The sequence below is a fragment of the Stegodyphus dumicola genome, chromosome 3 (assembly GCF_044657685.1).
Source record: "Stegodyphus dumicola isolate Sdum_Otavi_A_Nest chromosome 3, ASM4465768v1".
Lineage (NCBI taxonomy): Eukaryota > Metazoa > Arthropoda > Arachnida > Araneae > Eresidae > Stegodyphus > Stegodyphus dumicola.
The window spans coordinates 177,134,531-177,158,984 of record NC_140770.1 but is presented as its reverse complement, the minus strand read 5'-3'; the positions used below and the strand labels follow the sequence as shown (position 1 = coordinate 177,158,984).

The 24,454-nt window shown below is 32.9% G+C and overlaps 1 protein-coding gene and 1 long non-coding RNA gene across 3 annotated transcripts in view; one reads left to right on the top strand and one right to left on the bottom strand.

The window, feature by feature from the left end:
• The window catches only part of LOC146998219 (uncharacterized), a 53,064-nt gene extending 40,521 nt beyond the window's left edge, over window positions 1-12,543 (top strand). Inside the window, exon 2 of the long non-coding RNA XR_015040378.1 lies at window positions 12,388-12,543. This is a non-coding gene — a long non-coding RNA (uncharacterized LOC146998219). The remainder of the gene's footprint in view (window positions 1-12,387) is intronic.
• LOC118195587 (syntaxin-binding protein 5-like) overlaps window positions 1-24,454 on the bottom strand; it is a 331,030-nt gene that overhangs the window by 18,572 nt on the left and 288,004 nt on the right. For both annotated transcript variants that reach the window (XM_085813670.1, XM_035366922.2), the window contains 4 exons: window positions 23,667-23,801; window positions 20,324-20,446; window positions 17,319-17,438; window positions 15,388-15,567 (listed from right to left, as the gene is read on the bottom strand). In XM_085813670.1, the coding sequence (XP_085669796.1) occupies window positions 15,388-15,567; window positions 17,319-17,438; window positions 20,324-20,446; window positions 23,667-23,801 (558 nt within the window). The remainder of the gene's footprint in view (window positions 1-15,387; window positions 15,568-17,318; window positions 17,439-20,323; window positions 20,447-23,666; window positions 23,802-24,454) is intronic.

Sequence of the window (24,454 nt, the reverse complement as noted above, 5' to 3'; positions counted from 1 at the left end):
GAAGATATTTTTTTTTATATACCTCCGTGAGATTGTAGCAATTTCGAGAGCTAATCAATTGCTCGCATTACAAAGTAGTTTAAATACATCACATGAGAGCTCTTTTGCAACAGCAGTATGATATTTAACTGTCATATAACAGGTCCAGGATCAAATCCCAAGGTCATTATCATCAAGGGCTTGCAATAGTACTTGTGTGCTGCAACACTTCTCATTGGTGCTAATAGTTGGTGACACGAACAAGCAACTACATACAAAACAACACCAAGCAAGCATACCACTATGTGATCACTACAAAATCATTAACTCAAGTTACCAACAAGGCATTTTGCTTACTGGTAGAGATTCCTTAACACCATGGGTTACACACTCTATAAAAAAAAAAAATTGATGCACAAAGAAGGAATCATCCGACTGCTTTGAAATTTCGTATGCGGAAATGCTTTGACCAAATATGCAAGTGATTAAAATTTTATGTCCAATAAGTGAACAGTGCAATCTCCAGCACATCAGAACTGCGCATCCAGCAGATATATATAAGGAGCTGTTCTTGAACTGCTGTTAAAAATTTCTGTAGCTTTGCAATTTAGGATACCTTTCAACGACTGAAAAATGCCTCACCACAAGATTCAAGCTCATTACGAGCAACTGTCAGAGTTTGAAAGAGGTTGTATCATCGAAGGCATGTCTGGATAAGCCTGGAGCAGCGTGCCGATCCTCCTTTCATTATTGCATGCTACACAGGACCTCAACCAAGAGTTGTGGTCTGGGGTGCCATTTCCCTTGATAGATGGGCTCCTTTGGTTGTAATTAGAGGCACACTTACAGCAGAGCGGTATGTCGGCGACATTCTGAGACCTGTTTCGCTACCATTAATTTTGCAGTACCCAGGCCTTATTTTTCAGGAAGATAATGCCAGATCACATACGGCACGTGTTGCCATGAATTGTCTTACAGGTTGTCAAACACTTCCTTGACCAGCCAGATCTCTCTCCCATTGAGCATGTCTGGGATATGATGGGAAAGCGACTGCATCTACCAGGGAATGTTGATGACCTGGCCCAACAATTGAAGCAAACTTGGCACGAAATAGGAGTCCATTCGGAAGCTTTATCAGTCTATGCCACGCCGTGTGGCAGCTTGCGTCCAGGCTAGAGGTGGATCAACACCTTATTGAGCTCATTACTTTGTAACTATGTAAATCTGAAATAAACCATTCAATAGTTCTGAAATTTTAATCATTTTTTATTCTATACATAATCTTCTTATCCACCAATTTTTGTCTCCATCCGACAACTCCTTCTTAGTGCATCGATTTATTTTGTTATAGAGTGTAATATGTTTTGACTTAATAACAAAATAATTTAATTACAGAACTTTATCGATGCTTGGAATTTTTCTCCTCAAAAAATTTAAAGAATTTGATTGAAAATAATGAACGTTTTCAGGAAAACATGTAATATTATTGAACCAGGATTATTTATGACCGATTTGAGAAGCATTCTGGACAATTCTGACAATTGATTCGATCATCATATTTAACATACACGACCCAGGAAAATGCTCATGAGATATGGTCAATTCATATACAAGATCTAATACCTTTTAATAACAAATGGCTATCCAAACAATACAACTCAATATCTTTGAACTTTCTGAAAACATGAAAAGTCGATGCAGCATCAACAGTAGGTGCTGCTTTATGTAATCATATTTCTCTGTGACTGTTAAGTTAGAATACAGCGCCACCTATTGGATATGGAGAGAAACTCTCACTTGGCCATCTGAAATCAGCTAAGCAACATGCCAAAGCATGTATTAGAACTGAATGTAGTTTATTACTGTAAATAAATTAGTTAGTTCTTTTGCTTTACAGTCCACTCATTAGTTTAGAATCATAGTACATGGTCCGTTGAGCTAGAGAAATGAACAAAATGCTGGCATTAGATAGAAATTAAACTTCGTTAAAAGTGAAACTAACTAGATTAGAAAACTTAGTGAAGGAATAATGGTAGTTCATAAAAAAACGAAATTTAAATAAGGTATAGATCTCAGAAATCGCCGAAATGGAAGAAAGAACGGAAGTTCTAGAGGCAAGAATTATGGAAATTCTATCATCTATCGCACATTCTGAACATGAAAATGATTGTAGTAAATTTGATTCTAAAGTACAAATACATTTGTTAGAATTACCAATTCCTAAATTTTCTGGTAAATATACCAAATGGAATAATTTTAACCCTCAGCACTTCGTTGGCTCCGCTACAGAGCCGTCCGTCATTTGTTCCGTAACACCGTAGGCTCCACTGCAGAGCCTAATGTTTTTAGCATAATTAGGCTTAAGATGTTATGGAATTGTCGGTGTTGGCAATTGTTATCTGTAGTTAAAACATGCTCAGTCTCCCTACTGTTATGACTGAAACATTATTTGACCCATTTTACGGTTAGCAAACATGAAGAAAAATAATTATTGTGATGAGAATATAGAGTTGAGTGATAGTGAAGACGTGTTTGATTTTTCATTGTTAGAAGATATTGTGGAAGACAATGTTGATTATAATTCTGACACTTCAAATAGTGGTTCCGAAATTATACTACCAAAGAAATGACAAATGGTAGTTATTGAAAGTGAAAGCGAAGAGTTGCCGGAAGACTTAGATGAATGGCGCGATGTCACGGAAGAATTGGATATTCTGGATAGAATACATTTTAGTGTATTGCCAAAGTAATTGGACCACAAATTCCTACAAATATTCCAATTATTCTAGCTGACAAAATATTTCCAATTATTTTTCACAAACAAATTGGTAAATGAAATTATAAAAGAAACCAACAATTACGCAGAAATGTTCTAAAGAATAAAGAAATATCTAGTAATTCTATTTGGAAAACATGGCATGTGGTGGAAGAGGATGAGTTTTGGGCTTTTATTGGAGTTATTATCAATATGGGTACAATACCCCTGACGGATATGCAGAATATTAGTCACCTCCATCGGTATCAGTTAAGGAGAATAGTCACATCCCTTTCTTTGGTAAAATATTTACAAGAAAGAGATTTATGCAGATATTCTGGATGCTGCATTTAAAAACACTGGATCCTGCGAAAATGTGCCGGAGTTGCTGGTAGGCAGTGGTACAAAAATGTGCAGAGCGCTAAGGGTTAAGCTCCAATTTGAAAACATTATAGCGAATAACATGCAATTGATAGAAATTCTATTATTTAAAGGCTGCATTAACTGATGAAGCAAAAAATTTTGAATCTGTTGATGATACTTTCAGTTCTCTATTTAAAGCTCAAGACAGGTATGAAAATAAAAGAATATTAATTGAGACACATATAAAGTCAATAATAAATTTACGTAATTTAACATTCGAATCGTCTAAAGGGATAAGATATGTAATAGATAATGTTACTAAAAACGTTAGGGGTTTGAATGTTTTAAAGAAATATGAGAAAAATAATTTATCGGATATTCTATTATTAAATATCATACTTCAGAAACTAGATTTTGAAATGCGAAAACAATTTGAGTTAAGCATTAATGCTACAGAAGTTCCTACATTTGATGAATTAATTTTGTTTTTAGAGAAAAGATGTCAGTTATTGGATAACATTAACCATAATAAAGTAAAATATCTGTTAGAAAAAAGTTCGAAATGATGGATAGTGTTTTGATTTGTGTTATATGTAAAAATAATAATCATCCACCACATAAATGCAATTCATTTTTAAAATTCAATCCAAATCAAAGATATCAAATAGTTAAAAACCATAAATTGTGTTTAAACTCAGTAAGGAACATTTAATGGCAAAATGCAATTCTAAGTTCAGATGTTTGGAATGCCATACAAAACATCATTAATTAAGCCATCACCTGCTCAGAAATGATGCTATCCATCAACAGTTAGACAAAACAAAAACGGAAGCAAGGAGTGACGAAATTATAAACAAGAATGCAGATGTTTCTAATAAAACTTAATCAAGTTGACACTTTTGACACAGAAAAAAATGTATTATTAGGGACTGCAATAGTATAGGTTTTTGTGCTATACTTGATTACAGCAGCATGAGTTGTTTTCTGTGTGAAGGAGTTGCTAACTTGTTAAATATAAAAAAAGAAAGAATTTATGCATCTGTATCTAGAATATATGAGAATGTTATAAATATTAATTATCAATTAGATGTACAGATTTCGAATAAGGATTTAACATATGTAAGATCAGTTAATTGTTTGGTTATTTCTAAAATAACCCATGTAACTCCATCAAGGAGTTTAGATGTCATTAAATGTGCAGTTATTAAATATTCCCATTGATACTGAATTAGCAGATCTGTAATTTGGAACACCTAACAAAATAGATATGTTACTAGGGGCTGAATTGTTCTTCAAGATTTTAAAACAAGGAAAATTTCAATTAAAAAGTCAACCGTTGATATTCCAAGAAATAGTTTTTGGATATATTGCATTTGGTACATGTAAGAATAACTCAGAAGTAAATTACTGTGGCTTGGATCTGAATAGTGAAGAAAGGGTCGACGAAATTTTGCAAAGATTTTGGGAAGTTGAATCTATTGAAAATATCAAGGATGTTTTGAGTGAAGAAGATTAGTACTTCATTTCAAGCATACTCACTATAGACAAAATGAAGGAAGATATGTAGTTCAGTTACCCATTAGGGAAGGTGTAGAATTAGGAGAATCAAAAATGCTGACTGAGAAAAGATTGCATCGAGTGTGGAATCGACTAGAAAGCGATTCAAATATGAAAACATTATATAAGAATTTTATCAAGGAATATAAGGATCTAAATCACATGGAAGAATTTCAAGAAATTGAAACATCGACTTGCAATTATCTTAGTCATCATGGAGTTTATTGGCCAGAGAAAAGCACTATCAAGCTTCGCGGTGTGTTTAATGCATCAGCGGCTACTAGTAATGGAAAGTCACTTAATTCAATATTAATGAAAGGTCGGATACCCCAAGAAGATTTATTTCATATAATTATTAGATCTCGAAAGTACAATTATGCACTAGGAGCTGATGTTCAGAAGATGTATAGACAAATACTTATTGAACCACCTCAATGAAACATGCAGTTGATCTTTTGGAAAGAAGGAGTTGGTAGTCCTGTGCAGACTTATCTTCTAAGGATTGTAACATACTGTTACGAATTTGGTATTTAAAAAGCTAATGTTAGTTCAATTACAAATTAAATGGTTTTATTTCTCGCGCAGTGCAGCGCGTGACGAATATTAAAAGAAAGCTAAGCCGGAAAATTGAAAATACAAGAGCGCGTGCATTAAATAAATAAATATCTCTTTTTGATTTCGAGAAAGTACTGGAAAATTCTAGCGCGTGATTTTAAAATCTTATAAAAGGAGGAAAACATCTCAGTTTGTAGTAGTTGCTTAGTTTGTTGTTGTTTAGAAAACTACTGTTGTTGATTGTAGCGAATTTGCGGATTAGCGTTCTTTAGCTATTTTGAATTACGTTCTATTGGACAATTGAGTAGTTAAAAGATAACTACTGTGAGATATTGTAATACTGCATGATAATTTGAGAAAATTTAAGCATTTTTGTTGTGATAATAATAAATTTTTGTTCATTTTTCATCGGACTTGTGCATTCATTTCATAACGAACCCGTACACACGCAACAATTTTTGGTGTCAGGAGTGGGGTTTGAATGCCAATAACAAGAGCGATGGAAGAACAATTCAGGCAAATGATGACTGCATTTGCTGCTTTCCAAGAAAAGATGGAAGGGGCCGTCAACTCCGTTAAGGAAGAAATGAAATTGGGCCAGCAATCCGTTAAGCAAGAAATGAAATTGGGCCAAGATTCCGTTAAAGGAGAGATGAGATCCGTTAAAAAGGAAATGGAAGCCGTTCATGAAAAGTTGGAAGCTGGTCAAGTAACTTTTAAAGAAGACATTAAAGCTGTACAAGAAAAGATTGAAGCAGGTCAAGACGAAATGAAAAGAGAAATAACCTGCGTAATAGAAAGTAAATTTGAGGCTATGGAAGACAGAATAGGAGCTATCGAAAATAAAGTCAGGCAAATTGAAGAAAACGTTTCTTCTGTCAAAGATGAAATAGAAGATAGAGTGTCGGCCTTCCAACAACAAATTGAAGAAAGAGTTTCTGCCGTCGAACAACAAATTGATGATAGGGTTTCTGCTGCCGTCACCAAAGAAGTTGACAGCCTAAAGAAGTGCATAGCGACGGTAGGAAACAATTCTGAAGGTTTCCAATTTTTATCGATGCCTGCTCGTTCCGTTCTGAAACTATCTATATATGATGGGAAGACCTCCTGGCAGGTGTATAGGACACAATTTTCTATCGTTGCGGATGCGAATGGATGGGATTCCCAAGCTAAGGCCTGTCATCTCGCCGCTTCTCTGAGAGCAGACGCAGCGGATATCCTGCAGACGCTTCCCGAAAATCAAAGACTAGATTTCGAAGCTCTATCCGGCGCTTTGGAGCTGCGCTTCGGCGAGAAATGTTTAAAAGACTACAGCAGGCTCCAATTAAAATCTCGTCAACAGAAGCTCACCGAAACACTTCAGGAGCTCACCACGGATGTTGAAAGGCTGTCACATCACGCCTTTTCGGAGTGCCCGACAGAAACACGGGAAATCCTGTCCCTGCAATATTTCATCGATGGCATCCGGGACCCTGAAATACAGAAAGCACTGCGAATGGCGGATGTTAAAGATCTGAAAAGCGCTTTAGTGTATGCCATGAAATTTGAGGCAGCCCAGCAAGCCACCCGTCGAGACCGCCAGTCAGACCATCCAGTCAGAGCTGCTCAAGTCCAGGAGCCAAGGGATCAAGTCACTGCTCGTCTAGACGATTTAACTAGACAACTGAATGCCTTGAGACAGAATATTGGTGACAAGAAACCGACCATAAAGTTCTGGAACTGCGGTGCTGAAGGACACATACGACGAAACTGCAGAACACCCCAGGGCACGGATGCTAAGACTGCTCCTAACAAACAGCAGGGAAACTAATTAGTGGCCATCTCGTGGGGCGGACGTTGCCAGATCATGAAAAGATCTGACAGAGAGCAACCAGAAGTTCTTGTGGACAAAAGAATGTGAGGATGCATTTAACAACTTAAAGGAGGCAATCCTGACGTATCCTCAGCTTGAACAACCATTTATTCTTGACACCGACGCGAGTAATGAAAGTGTTGGTGCTGTTTTGTCCCATGAAATAGACGGCCAAGAACGTGTAGTGGCATACTGGAGCAAGTGCCTGTCTAAACCGGAGAGGAATTATTGTGTCACCAGGAAAGAGTTGCTCGCCATAGTCAAAGCTGTAGAACAGTTCCATCACTATCTATACGGCAGAAAATTCCTGCTCCGCACCGATCATGCATCATTGACCTTTTAATGCACCGATCATGCATCATTGACATCATTGATCATGCATCATTGGCTTTTAAATTTCAAGAATCCTGAGGGTCAAATAGCCAGGTGGATACAGAGACTCCAAGAATATGACATCACTATCCGTCATCGTAAGGGATCATCACACGGAAACGCCGACGCCCTGTCTAGAAGACCTTGCCAAGAAAGCTGCCGATATTGTTCCAGGGTGGAAGCGAAATACGAGCTGCTGACTCCGGTCGCAAGACAGATTACAACATCAACATCGGCTGATCGAGAACGTGGAGTGATGATGAAGTCAGGAAAGACCAGCTGGAAGACCGCGACATTAAACCCATAATTGATTTAATGGAGTCATCAAACAGAAAACCTAAGTGGCAGGACATTTCTATTTGTAGTCCTACAACCAAACAATATTGGGCACTCTGGGATTCACTTCACATTCGAAACGGCGTCTTATACCGGAAATTCGAATCGGATGATGGGAAGACGTTCCGATGGCAACTTATACTTCCAAGATCCCGCATTCCTGATGTCCTTAAAGAGTTACATAGCACCCCTACAGGAGGTCACTTTGGAATAATGAAGACCTTGCAGAGAGTTCGTGAGCGCTTTTACTGGAATAATGCAAAGGATGATGTGCAAAAGTGGTGCCGATCTTGCGATGCCTGTGCAGGTCGGAAAGGACCGAGGAGACGCAGCCGAGGCAAGCTGCAACGTAGGGGCGCCTTTTGAACGTATCGCCTTTGACATATTGGGACCTCTGCCACGAACTGCTGATGGCAACAAATACATACTCGTTGTCATTGATTACTTCACCAAGTGGCCTGAAGCTTATCCTATTCCTGATCAAGAGGCTGTCACAGTAACTGAGGTAATGATACAGCACTGGATTTCCAGGTTCGGAGTGCCTCTTCAGTTACATTCCGATCAGGGAAGGAATTTTGCCTCGGCAGTAATCAAAGAACTATGCAAACTACTCGGCATTGACAAAACTCAAACGACGCCATTGCATCCCCAGTCGGACGGCATGGTAGAGAGGTTCAATCGAACCATCCTTAATAACCTCTCATTAGTGGTTTCCAGAAACCAACAGGACTGGGACAAGAAATTAGCACTCTTTTTACTGGCTTACCGCAGTGCTGTCCACGAGACTACCGGCTATTCTCCATCACAGATGCTCTTCGGTCGTGACCTTCGTCTGCCTTGTGATCTATTGTTTGGCCGCCCTCCGGATGCTCCTTCATCGTCTCAGGAATATATTCAAGATTTCCAGGCCCGGTTTGAAGTGATGCACAACTTTGCACGAGAGCGAGTCAACTTGGCGACGGAGAAGATGAAGACCCGCTACGACACAAGAGCTATTGAACATCAGTTCCACGAAGGAGACAAGGTGTGGTTGTGGAATCCGACTCGACGGAAAGGACTTTGTCCGAAATTACAGTCACCTTGGGATGGCCCGTATACAGTCCTAAAAAGACTGAATGACGTCGTGGTTCGGATTCGTAAGTCTTCGAACTCTAAACCTAAAGTCGTTCATTACGACAGGTTAGCTCATTACTATGGCCATAGTACGTAATGTAAATAATTGTAAATAGTATCAGACCATGGTCCTTTTTGTTTTTAAATGTGTATTTGATTTGATTTGTATTTAGTATTTGATAGCATTTGATTTGTTTAAGTTAGTTATTGCATTTATTGTTCATGTTGTTTGATATTGTAATGTAATGTTTATGCCTCAGTTGTATTTATGCCACAGTTGTAAGTTTAGCTTCCTGTCCAGGGATTGTACTGCCCGGGACATGCAGTCCTTGGGAAGGAAGCAGTGTTACGAATTTGGTATTTAAAAAGCTAATGTTAGTTCAATTACAAATTAAATGGTTTTATTTCTCGCGCAGTGCAGCGCATGATGAATATTATAAGAAAACTAAGCCGGAAAATTGAAAATACAAGAGCGCGTGCATTAAATAAATAAATATCTCTTTTTGATTTCGAGAAAGTACTGGAAAATTCTAGCGCGTGATTTTAAAATCTTATAAAAGGAGGAAAACATCTCAGTTTGTAGTAGTTGCTTAGTTTGTTGTTGTTTAGAAAACTACTGTTGTTGATTGTAGCGAATTCGTGGATTAGCGTTCTTTAGCTGTTTTGAATTACGTTCTATTGGACATTTGAGTAGTTAAAAGATAACTACTGTGAGATATTGTAATACTGCATGATAATTTGAGAAAATTTAAGCATTTTTGTTGTGATAATAATAAATTTTTGTTCATTTTTCATCGGACTTGTGCATTCATTTCATAACGAACCCGTACGCACGCAACAATACATAACAGCAAGTGCGCCATTCCTTGCAACAAGGGTTCTGAAGCAGTTAGCAATGGATGAAGCGATTGACTTTCCTCATGCCTCAAAAGCCATATTGAAGGACTGTTACATGGACAATATTATCACTGGAGCTAATATGCTACAAGAAGCCAAGGAGTTGCAGATACAGTTAACCTGCCTTCTAGAACGTGGTGGAATGCAGTTACACAAATGGTGTTCAAATAATACACAACTTTTGAAGAATAAAGAAAGTGCAACTCAGGATTACTCCTTTCAAGTTACGGATAAGCCACAGGTTACAAAGGCCTTGGGAATGTCATGGAATACGTCTATGGGCTGTTTTTCTTACGATTTAAAGATACTTGACATTGAAAAAACCGTGATGAAAAAAGATGTCTTACCAGCGATAGGTCGCCTCCCCGATCCGTTAGGTTTAATTGGACCTGTTACGACAAAAACTAAAATATTTCTAAAAATAAATTGGACCTCTTCCTAAAAATTACTTCGAAGAACGGAAGGAATTTCTGCTGTAAAACTAATGAAAAGAATATTCTGTAAAACTAATGAAAAGAATATTAGAGGCCATTCAAAAACCTATAGTCAAGGTGTATTATTTCATTGATTCATCAATAGCGTTATCATGGATTAAGAAGGAACCCCATCAACTAAAGAGATTTGTTGCTTATAGAGTGTCCGTTATTCACAGCATGACTGCTGTTCATGAGTGATACCATGTACTAAGCGCTCATGATAATCCAGCTGATTTGATATCATGTGGAGCTGAACCTAAAGATCTTCATAATGATTTATGGTGGTGTGGACCAATATTTTTGACTAAGGACAGGTTCTTGACTAAGCCTTTTGAAGTAAATCTGATATGGCTGATGTGGAATACGTCAAAGAACTCAAGGATAATGACTTAGTTAATCTAAATGTGAACCCTAATTCATTTTTTTTAGATAATATTCTTAGCATTAGTAATAACTATATTCGCAGTATTTGTGTGTTAAGTTTTGTTTGCAGATTCATAGCCAATTATAAGGAAAAAAATTTAATACGTTCTCTAACTGTTAAAGAATTGGATGACGTTGAGAAAATCATGATCAGGTATGTACAATTACAACATTTTAGCAAAGACATTTTATCCTTAAAAAATAACAAATGTATTTCTTCCAAAAGTAAGTTAAAAATTTCATGTCTATTTCTAGATAATGATTTTCTTCTAAGAGTAGGAGGCAGACTTGCTAATAGTAATCTTAATTACAATAAAAAATTTCCTTATGTAATGCCAAAAGATCATGTATTTACTAGATTAATTTTTCAGTATTACCATGTTAAATATTTACACCTTGGTGTGCAAGCACTATTGCATCAGGTTCTTAGTAAATTTTGGGTTTTTAATGGTTGAAATATAGCTCGAAAGGTTGTACATGAATGTGTAACATGTTTTAAGGTTAAACCAATTGTATGTGAACAATTTATAGGAAATTTATCTGGTGAAAGAGTTAACCCAGAGTTTGTATTTAATACTTGTGGACTCAATTTTTCTAGTCCATTCCTCATCAAGTATAAAAATCAGAGAAAGGGTAATTATGCAAAAGTGTACTTTGCTATATTCATATGTTCAGCTACTAAAGCAGTACATTTAGGGGTAGTAACTGATTTAAATACAGATTCATTACTTGCTACTATTAAAAGATTTATTGCTAGATGTGGAAAATGCAATACCATAATGTCAGATAACGGTATTAATATGGTTGGTGCAAAATCAGAATTGAAAAAATTGCACAGAATCCTTAAATCTAATTCTGATGTAGCAGATCTCCTAACATCTGAAGGTATAAATTGGAAACTAATTCTACCTAGAGCACCAAACTTTGGTGGTTTATGGGAAACAGGTATTAAGTCATTTAAATATCATCTTCAGCGTACAATTAGCAGTCATAAATTGACTTTAGAAGAATTTTGGACTGTTGTCACACAAATTGAATGTATTCTCGATTCTCGTCCAATTTTATCTTTATCAACATATGCGAATGACTTTGAAGCCTTAATGCCGGGTCATTTTTTAATTGGACGTTCCATTACTTCATATCCTGAACCGGCTCTGTCTCATCTGAAGGATAATAGACTTTCTAAATGGCAGATCATTACTAAGTTTATTCAAGTTATTTGGAAATGCTGGCAAACTGACTAATTAAATCAGCTCCAACAACACACCAAATTAACAAAAATTTAAAGGCCTGTATGTTAGATGTGTTAAGGAAAGATAGTCTTTCCCCATTTAAATGGTCTTTAGCTAGAATTCTAGAAGTCTTACCGGGTAAAGATAATAAGGCCAGAGTTGTTAAAGTGAAAACATCAAATGGTGCGTATATTAGATCTATTAGTAAAATTTGTTTATTACCAATCCAGGATAATAATGCTTCACATGATTGTGCTCTTATTGGAAATTGTGCTTTATATTAAAATGGAACTGTTTTAAAGAGTAAGTTCAACTGTAGCACAGTGAATGTTTATGTTCTTAAAATGTTTGTATTATTTTATATTATATTCATGATGAAAGATTACCTACTAGCTTTCATATATTATGTAGAATTAGTTGTTCTTGAATTGTTAAATTGCATGTTTCTTTGTAATTTACATATTGAAATTTCAACAGGTGGCGGCATGTTACGTTAGAATACAGCGCCACCTATTGGATATGGAGAGAAACTCTCACTTGGCCATCTGGATTCGGCTAAGCAACATGCCAGAGCATGTATTAGAAATGAATGTAGTTTATTACTGTAAATAAATTAGTTCTTTTGCTATATCATCCTTCATTAGTCTAGAATCATAGTACAGAGACTATTTTGATAACATTAACCAAATGACAACATTAAGTGATAAGAAAAATTTCTTCAAAATAGCACTGGAATTTAACTAATTTAATATAAATTTATCAAAAAAATATATAAATAAGCATTTTCACAGCATTTTAATTAGGAAAATTTAAAAGTGCTGTTTATGAACTGTTCATAACATTTCTTGAAAATGTTTTATCAATGTCTACTTACTTATTTTTTTTAAATTGACGCACAAGAGAAAAAAAAGGTTCATTGTTCATTCTTTCAAACAATTTTAACAAACTGCATTAAACCACATTTTCGTTATTATCGCTTATAATAAATATGCCAAATTTCAAAATGTGCCAGAAAGCAAATTTATGTATATCTTAGGAAAATTTGCATAAAAAACTAATTTTTTGCAGATATGCTTAGAAATACATCTACTTTAAGATGATGTTAAAAATTTTATAGGTTATAATAAAAAAGTTTTTCGAAAAATTTATTAAATTATTTTAAAGTGAATTCTATTTAAATTAAGCCTAAATTCCGAACTCTGAAAGAAAGAACCAGATTTAATAAAAGAGAGATATTAATAAATATATATCAAACTCAATTAACATTGAGGAGCTATAATTTTGAGAGCTAATTTTTTAAAAACTACTTGTGCAATTTTTACAAAGCTTCCCATTTTGGCATAATTTGAGTCACAGAATCAAAATGTGGAAAAAGAATTGGCATGTCATTTCAGAAAAAGTCCAATTTTGTGTCAAAATACCTATATTAAAACAATGCTTTATATAAAACTAATACATATTCCAAGTAACGCTTTCGAAAAGCACAAGCTGAATTCCATCAAGTTTTCTGGCATTTGAGTGTGCCAACTTATTAAATGGATAAAAAGCAATGGGTTGTTAACTACGGCCTATGGAAAGTTCAATAAATCCTTTAGAAAGATCTTGAAATTATTGATAACAATTATGTTTTAAAATGAACATAATTAACATGATTTATTTATTGTCAGCGCTTAAATTGCACCGGAGCCCAGCTTCGGTACTTTTCAATTTTCGGGATAAATTATAATTGTAGCCGGAGTGCACCGGAGCCCTAAATAAAAGAGCTCCGGCACTTCTTTTATGTAAGGGAACGACAATTTTAGCACATCATTTTTTTTTTAAATAGTAAAACATGGGTTAAAAGTCAATTCTAACTTCTGAATGCATGCCTATGTTTCCCTTGCACTCAAGCCTTGCACTGAGGTTGAGACTTTTAAGGAAGGAGAAGTCCCCCAATCATATGTCAAAGGCTTATTCTCCAAGATATGCAATAAATTTATAAGAACGGGCAAATTTTATATTTCTCAAAGAACTAAAAGTGATACCCTGGTTGTGTACGTTTCATGCTAGGTTTTTACTGCAGAGTTCCTGTGGACTTTCTGAATGATGTAACCAAATGGGAGGACCACTGGTGTCACTTGTACAAAGAACTCTTATGTTTATTCCCACGTTGTATTCAGGAAAATTTATTCAGAGAAAATTTCTACTTGACGGCTAGAATTATACCGGCAGGGTATCGCGATCAGACCATCTTGAACTCTTTCCTCTTTATTTTCAAAGCTACACTTCTCTGTTAAATTTCTTTCTATATCCTCATACCATTTCTAGAATTCTCACTAGTCTCCTTAGTGAAGCTTTAATCATTTTATCTTTTTTTCCTTGTTGCAAGAAAAGAGTGGTACCTGCCATTCCTTGAAATAGCATATTATGCATACAATCAGGGCTTAAACTCAGACGGCAATCGGTTGAGCTGCTTATTAGCATCTAAGTCGAACTGTATTTCCAGACGATGCTCCAAATAAGTCAAGTCCAATACTTTTCTTTTCTATTTAACTATTTAAAATTGATTTAGTAATTTATTAGATTTTTCTTTACCTCTAAATATTCTTAATTTTAATAAATTAAATTAATAATAATTTAAATTTATTATTTAATTATTTTTATTTTTAGCTGTTTTATTTATTTCTTTTTCTTTCCTTCCTCACAGTCTTCCATAGGGCTCCGGCACTTCTAATTTTAAAAATTAAGCCCTGGTTATTGTAAGATAAAAAAAGAAACTAAATGAAAATGATCTCAAGAGAAACAAAGCTTACTAAAATCATAAAAGATGAAAAGCATGCTATATGAAAAGTTGTATAAAGGACTTATGACAAGTGCCTGTTAAAAATATAATGCCCATACATTTTCTACAGCTTTAGGAATTTAATTAAACAGATTATGGCTACCCCAAACAAAACAGTTTGATTACCCTGTATAAAAATATATATACATCCAAAGTACTGAGTAAAAGAGGTTTATTGCATAGAAGTACTTTTTTACATTTAATACATGAAAATAATAAACTTTCTTTTGATATCAGGTGGAGCAATTGAATTTCATATTTTAAATGGCAGAAGGTGTTATACAGAATATAAATTGATTTTTGATACCACAAATATGTACAATTGCAAATCACAGCAAGAGATATAAATAATGAAAAAAATATTCAACACAGATATTCAAAAAAAATTTTCATTAAAATAAAAAAAAAATGATGCCTGGAAGACTCATAATCATCTTTCCATGCAAGATATGAATAACTGAAAAATACACAATTTTATGTATGAAAGCAAAACAATCATAAAATCTTAAGTTCATATGCAATTCATAAGTTTCATTAGTTCCTTTCAGATAAAAAGTAAAACACTCTTTAAAATAAATAATTTTTCTCATTACTATTTAAGGCATAACTAATGTTCATTACCTAATGTTGTTTGTGATAAAATACTAATACATTACCTAAATCTTTAAGAGATGAAACATCAGCTTTAACAGCATATGATGTATCCGAAATTATATTTCTATAAAGCCCAGTTTGTGATGGTAAAAGAACTACATGTGAGCGCCTTTCTGATGTCAGAACTACATACTGCTTTTCTCTGCGGTCTAGGGAAGACGATGAAGGCCGACTTGTCAATTCTAAAAATAAAATATATAATTACCATTCTTCTTCAACAATTTTCAGAGACTGTATCATGTTTACTTTATTCAACATAAAAACTAAATAAGTAAAAAATATTTAATATCACTTATAACATTATTTAAATAAGCAAACAAAGTTATCAAACAGTTCAGTGGATCAATTATTTAATACTTTCATTTAGTGTGAAATGAAATGTTTGAAGAAAGTTTTAGTGATCTTTCCTATTTGTAACAATTACAAGACCATTTTTTGAAATACAGTAAACCATGCTGAATGGGGATTTGTGGAACACGATTTTTGCAAATATGCATTATTTTAATTATTTTCATTTAATTTGTCCAATGTCAGAATTGCATTCATATGTGGTTTAACATTCATTCATCAATATTAATGGTTGCCAGTATCAACTCTGGAAAGAAGTTCTCAGCAATTTTTAACAAATGCAGTTAGATTTTTGTAATGGGAACTGAGCCAAATAAAGAAACAAGAGGTCACTTTATGAGATATATTAAGAAACTCTGATCCTTACCACAAAATGTTTAAAGAGCTGCATCAGTCATCGTCTCAAGCAGAAATCACCAGTGTTTTGATAAAATAATTCTATCACATTCTTATTAAGTAGTAATTAAAAATCCTTTTAGTTAACATTTGTTTTCTTTTTCCTTTTAACTGTAACAATATTTAGATTTGTTTAAATTATACACACAGATTAAAAAATCTGAATCATATACACCTTTTTCCCCCACAGAAAGTTATCTTTGTGGAACATGATTTTGCTGTCTGCACAAAGATGTAAACCTCCCATTTAAAGACGTAAACCTCACATTTGGCAAAGGTTTATTTTGGATTTGGAATATTCAGTTATGGCAAAGCACACGAGGGCTATCTGCCTAAAGGGAGGGATGCCTTCGTAGATTACTTTCTAAGGGAAACTGGCTCGTATACACGTTATACATGGGGAAAACCATGAAAACGCCCATGCAGCCAGCCCGTTCGCGGGATTCGAACCTCGGACCGAACTACCAGTGTTCAGCGTCTTTACCGCTCGGCCGCTGGTGTGCCCTGGCAAAGGTTTAACTGTATAAGAAATTATAATGGACTTTAAACAAACAGCATGTTTGATGCATAGGACCATAATTGTTGGAGTCTTATATAAAAGAGAATTTCCGTGCTTCTAACTCAGTGGAATATGACATTTATGATGTAAAATCGGAATAAAAAGTTCTGAGTTACTTGACTCCTAAAAAATGTTTTACTGAACTGAGCTTTCAGAAATCATAAAAAGGTTTTCAGTTCATATTATTCACCAAATGAAAAGAAGAAATAAATAAATAATTCACCAGAAATAGTGATATTTTTCATACATTCCTTTTAAAAGAAATTAACACATTTTGTTGAACTCAGTATTTTAAATATATCATTAGGCCATAATTATTAGGTTTAGGCATTTTCTGATTCACATTTTTACCAAAAAAATTTAAGTTTTTTACTGAGTTTTTTTAAATGATTTTTCAGCTACGATATCTGCAATATCAAAAATAACTTTTATATGGAATGAAGAATTTGAAATTCAAAATAATGTAAATAAATAATTTTTTTACTAAAAAGGGAAAAACTTCTAATTAAAAAATGAAGAAACAATCAGAAAATGAAATATTGTTAGGGAATAATAATTAATGAAAGCATAAAGTGATTTAATGAAAAATATATCTTTCATATACAAGAAAAGAAAGAAAAATTTGTGTACTCATTTTCTTTTCTTCTTTATCTTTATCTTTCTGAAAGTCAACACTGTCAGGTATCACATTACCAGCAGGATCAAGAAAAGATACATTTAGGATTCCTCCTTTGAGGCGGTAGATGGTACCTAAAAACAATACCACATTTATTAAGTGCATTATTTCCAAGCTAGATTACTAAAACTGCACCTAATTAAACTTAACAGCTGAATTTGTGTAATTATTTATTTTACTCTTTACTGTCATAATCTTCCATTCATTATGATTATACTTAGATGAATAAGAAACAAAACATTTCAAATAACAAGGCACTATAAAACCAAGTGATAATAAATCTCCTGACTGCAAAAAATGGCTATGCCACACAGAGGATTAATTACTTCTAACTAATAAGCATGTTTTGTTAACTGAGATTTGTATGTAACTCTACAAAAATGAATGCAACTATGTGGGTCTTGCCCATTATCTTAGTTTCTTTGTATTACAGTTTGACCAAACCAAAGAATGTCACAATGCGATATTTAAACACTAGCCCAAAGCCTTTGCCAACATTTGACTCTAGTAGGAAGGCGACATTCTTAAGAAACCTTCAATTTGCTTTGGAGGATATTTGACGTAATGTCAATGATGACTGGACCATTACACTACACGCTCATATAGATATTAAGAACTCAGACTCAGAATATTTTATATCCCTTTCAGTCGAGACTGTCAGAACAGAGATCTCAGATCTTCTTACTTGTTTCCTAAGTAAACCTCCTCAGTACAAAAGGGGACAATCCTTTAAGTGTACTTGACAAATTAGACTCATATAACTCATGTGCTAAAATACAAGATGATGAGACTGATTTGTCAGGAGATTTGAATCAGTATTTGCAAACTTAAATCTGTAAGCTAAAAAAAAGGATTAAGAACTACTTTTAGATTAAAAATTGGAGACATTTCCTTGATTATATATTTCCCCTTGGGGAGGGGTAACAACAGCCTGCACAAAAGTGCTCTGGTGATATAAATATAAATTAGAAGTGAGGCTAGCTGGATATGCAAAAAATACCAAATACTATTTGCTGCATTTACATCTTTGCTTTGAACAATAGGACTCTTTTTAACCTTTTGAAGCCCACAATATTTTTTTTTTGTGTTTCTGATATTGAATAATGAACAATTGTTTTAAAGTTTTTTAATGACACCTTTCTTTGATGCTAGTTTTAATTCTCATTTTCATTCTTTTTTATTTTACTGGGCTGCTCGTCACTTAATGGCAGAAGTGCCATGGACGAGAGTAGGATAAAAAATGTTTTCCATAGATTACTCCAAATTGTATACAGTCTAGTATATCTTGTAAGAGAAAGCTATACTAAAAGTATTATATCACAAAAAAGGATTATTAAATATTTCAAAAAATATTATTAACCAAGTGGCCTTCATCAGCAGGAGGAAGAATATTTTCCTCTTCATCATTTTTGTCCTTAGACATCATAGATCTTGAATCAGAGGGAATCTACTCAAACAGAACAAAAGTCTTGCTATCATTTGCATGGCATTTTCAAATTCCGAATCTATATAATATAATTTATCCATAGCATATAATTACTTTAAAAGTCCTGAATTAATATACTATAATAAAATCTAACAAAACACTTTTGAAAAACTCTACGAATGAAGATCCAAACAAGATGAAACGCCTGTGACTGAACACAATCAGAAAATGAGAAACTTTTCTCACAAACAGATACAAAATCTAACAAGGACTCACCCACCCCTAACATACATGTCTGCAATAAACATCCCACACAAATGCATTATTAACTTTCAGAAGGTTCAAATGAAACCACCAGTAAATGAATCCGAATAGAAAATAAGAAACTTTTCTCACATACAGAGTCAAAATTTGGCAAGGACCCTTTCACACCCATGATACCATACAAATAACAACTCATACGAATATGTTATCGGCAAACAATCCACACAAATATGTTATCAGCTTTTGGAGAACTCAACTGAAAAATCTTCCTACAACTGGTGCAAGAATTCTCAGTCATAAATCAAATGCAAGTGTCGCTCAAGGCAGGCAATGTTCAAGCTGTGAGAACACTATTGAGACAAATTATTGTTTTTTTCTAATCTTAGTTTAAAATAAAGCTGGATTCATATATTTTGGATTTATGTAACATATTTTGATGTTTTTTCAAATTAAAGATTATTTTAATTTTTAAAATGCCATAATTTGTATGCTTTAAAAACAACCTTTAGCAAATGTAATAAATGGAGAACACTAACCATTAAATGTTTAATTTCTAGGGTGCATTGGATATTTAAAAGCATAATATCAATTCTAAGTATCAAACATCTCATTAGAAATATATTTAAATTCAGAAAAAATTAGAAAATTTCCATTCTTGTGTTGAGAACAGCACATGGCAAAGGGTTAAGAACTATTAATAACTTTACATAATGTTTGTTTTAGGTCTCTTTTAACCCTTTTTTTGCAACAGGTAATACATTTTTTGCAATTTAAAAGAATGCACATTATTCTAACATATAGTTATTTTGTGTAAATAAATGAACTTTTGGTTGAAAACTATTTTATTTTCTCTGCAATGCACTAAACATGTAAAGAAAATTGAAAATCATTCGATTAATTTAGTATCCAAGAGATTTATGCGAATAATTATTACATTGAAATACCAAGAGAGAAGAAATCAGTATGACTGAACAATGAACAATTAATTACCTTTAGTATGCACAACTAAATTTGATTTCAGTTTTAATTTTGAAATATTATGCTTATTTTTTTTAATCTTAAAATATTGAATTAGTTGCAGCATAGCATGTATGCTAAATTACTATCTAATTTTTCTTTTTAAATGAAGATGTTATGAAAAAAATGCAGAATTTATTATTCAAAACAAATTTTTGCCTCGCTTTTATTCAATTGTCTAAACATACTTGCTGATAAATTATTATTAGACATGTTAAATAGAAAAAAAAAAAAAAAATACAGTTCATTTACCACTTGGTGATATTATTACTGGTTGCAGGAGACGAGTTTCACCAGGAGGAGGTATTATGAGCAGGAAGACAAGAACAGATCCTAAGCTAGTGCCAACCCACAGGCTAGGACTTGGACAAGAATCTAGTAAAAAATGATAAATAATTCAAATAAAAAAATTTCAGCATTTTAAAATCAATAGAAATTATGTTCAAAAGAAAGAATTTTTGTATTACTTTACAAAAAAATTGCCAAAATTTATTTTTTATCTAAAATAGCTGTTAATAACTATATATCATAAACTGAAAATCTTGCTCTTGTTAAAAGTTTTAGTATTTTATTACAGTATGAATAAACATGAATATCACACTGCTAGGGATGTTTAGGAAACTCTTTTGTTAAGCTCACAGCTTTATTATGTTGTTAAAAAAGACTATTTTTAAATATAAGAAATTTACACACATTAAAACTTTCAAAATTGCAAAAATACTGCATATTGACATAATGTAGGATCCACATTAGTAAAAAATATATTGCAAAAATTATCGAAAAGCTTATTAATAAAAGATGACAGAAGAATAAAAAAGATGTACAAAAGGAACTGAAAATTGCAGAGAAAGAAAGAATATTTTTAGGGAGAAAAGTGTAAAAATAACAAATATCTAAAATTATGTGATGACAAAATTAATTAGCATTTACATTTCAATATGAAGCTAAATAACAGCATTAGAAACAAAATTATAATTTTTTTTACTAAAATGGATCGAGTGGACTAAAATACACACATGTGGCCATCATGTGCACATTTATAATTTAGTTAATACTATATAACATTGGTTGAACTTCATATCAGTAAAAGCAACAATATGGAATTCAAGAAAGTTTGAGAGCTGCAACTAGATTTTCTAAAAGCCACAAGTCAATATTTACATTATTTTAAAAGCAATGAAATGAATTTCAAATGGACAAAAACTTTTGGTAACATAGTAAAATGAATTGGAATAAATTAATTACTTTCTTTCAGACATTTAATAGTTTTATTTGCCATATTTTATACATATATTTTATTTGTATGAGAGCTGCACCACTCACCTGGAAGCTACCCAAACTATGTAATCATATTTAATTATTGAATTAATTATGCATTAAAAAGAGAATTATTTTACATCCCCCTTGGCAAATATTACAAAAAAAATTGAGATGTAATTATTGTTTAATGAAAATGGATCAAGACTTTGGGTATATATTTGTAATTTAATATTTTGTAGTTGCATTTAATTAATCAATTATTTATTACAAATTCACTTACTTAGCATTTAATATTTCTTTGCAAAAATCATCAATACATAATATGTAGTACAGCATGCTCATAAAAGAATACCCAAGTTACAAATTTTAATAACTAGATCAAATGTAAATGTTAACTAAAAAATGTTAACTAAATAAATCAAATGTAAGCATTGTAGAGTATTGGTTCAAGATCACAATTAAAGAGTACTCAAACAATTTTAGATAAGCACATGTGCGAGTACTGCTTTATTGTTTTCTTGCTTGCAGTTTCGCATAAGCAAAATGGTGACTCCTAATGTAAAGTACTTTGCGTTCTGCAATTTAATAAGACTGAATCTGTAATTTGAGTTCAACATGCATTTCATTTAAAGTTTCATTGTGATACCCCTTGTAGAAAAAGACATTCGATGGTAGAGACAATTCAAAAGGACCAAGGGTGTTTTAAAAGGGAAAAACACAGGATGAGTGTTTGATGAGAATGTGGACTGTGTCACAGCATCTTATATTCCTAAACCTAAGAAATCTGTCAGGAAATTAAGTCTTGAACTTCACTGCGAAAGACAACAGTTTGGAATCTTTTAAGAAAACATTTGCATATGCATCCATACTGGTTACAGCTGGTATATGTTTTAAAGTGAGATGACAGTGGGGTAGACTTTGCAAGTGAAGTGCTTGAGTGGGAAGATTACTTTTTTGATCATGTGATGTTACGTGATGAGTCAACTTATCATTTAACTGGAAAGGTAAATATTCATATCTTAGGGTTAGACCATCTTAATAAATTTGTAGAACATCAAAGAGATTCCACCAAATTAAATGTTTTCTGAGCTGTGTTTTGACATCAAGTGTATGGGCTATTTTATTCCAATGAAGCTACCATAACAGGTGGCTTATCTGGATATGTTACATGAATGGCTCTTTTCTGAAACACTACAGGGTGAAGCTATAAACTTTATTTGGCAACAAGATGGAGCCCCTCCTTATTGGAATCTCTTTGTATGAGTGTGGTTGAAGTTCCTCACTGCTGGTTGCAATGATCAAGATGAATAGCTCTTTTCGCCAGCCTCCACATTCACCTGATCTAATGCGATATTTCTTTGGCGCTTTTTTATAAAATTTCATGTCCCGTTCCACTGCTACCTAACATTTTTGCCAGAGTTGAGATACAGAATTGAAGAAGCTCTTGTTTCTGTTACACCAGACTTGTTAACCAAAGTTTGGGAAGAATTGGACTATAGGTCGGATGTGTTCTGTACAACTGCAGGTGAACATATTGAACATTTGTAAGAAAAACCAGGCTAGTTTACCTCCAGTTTGATATATGATTTGTTGTAAATAGAACAAATTAAACAACTGTAACATACCATTGAAACTAGGACACTCTTTTATGGACACCCTGTACAATATTTTTATTTCTTTTTAATAAAATTCCCTTGTGAAAAGAAACCACAAGAAAAAAGTAATCATTAAAAAAATATTAAGATTTTTGTGTTGCAGTTCATTAATTATTGTTGATGATCAGTACTATTATTCAATTATTTTCTCAGATACAGTGGTCATTTTCAGAGATGATTGCTACAAAAGGTTTTGCTGTATACAGTTTAATTAAATGAACATGTGTTGAATATTAAATATTATATGAAAATATACATATGTTTACATACTTCAAAAGCTTTACTTTGAAAATGCACACTTTCATAGAAAAATGTTTCAGGTTCAAAAAATGATATTCAATTTAGACAATATATTTTTTAAAAAAGCTTTCATGCCTTTCTTCCACCAAAAATCTCATTATAAAACAACACACATATATATTTCAAGAATATATTTTGTAAAATTATAAAAATTTGTAAACTAATATATTTGATTTAAGACAGAAACTAAACATTCTTCCAGTCAAAGAGTGGAATGAATAAGAATTTGTTCAGCAAATAAATTACTATAAACTATGTATTAATTAAAATTAATACAGTTCATGTTTTCTAGAAATATTAAAAAATTTAAGCAAAATTTATTGGCATAAAATTCTAGCATAAGTCAAAAATTCAAATTTAATTCAAAATAGAGATCTTACCAGTCTTTCCGCCGTATGATTCACAAAACCTAAGAAAGACAACATATTCAGCAGTGTTTCCTTCTTGAGTATTTATATCTTTGATGCTTGATGTACTCGAGCTACGAGATCTTGAAAAGGCATTTTCAAATTTTTCTGCAATGAAAATATATCACTTTACCATAGTTTTATTCATAGCAATTAATGTAACACGATAATCAACTCAAAAAGCCTTATATTTCTCTAATATATATATATTTTTACAGCAAAATAGTTCCAAGGAGAGCAGTAGCCTTGTGTACATGTTACAGAAATGCTGTTACAAAAAATATAAAGATAGACATAAAAATACTAGTTATAGTTAAATACTCATTTAGCAATTTTGATGAGATTTTGATTAATCAAAATTATCATGAAATTGAAAATACGTCTTCATTTAGTTTTAATACGAAAATATGCCTCTTTAATATGAGCACACAGTTTCATATAATTTTACTGATACACCTCCCAAAATGTAAAAATAATTTTATTTGCAGTTATAGGTTATCTTACTTCAAGTAATTCTATTTTGAACACACAATAAAAATTATTTAAAAAAAGCTTTAATATAGATCAATTGTTCACATTTCAAAGTAATATTATTAACAGTGAAATGAACTGATTGTGCACACTTTTCCCTTTGTATTAGGAAAATAAGTTTTCTAAAAAAACTGAAGGCAAAGCAAATTCTAATTCAGAAGTCAAACAACAAAAATCAGCATTATATTTTCAAAATTTTTACAGGACTAGTTTCGATGGTTTTACCGAAC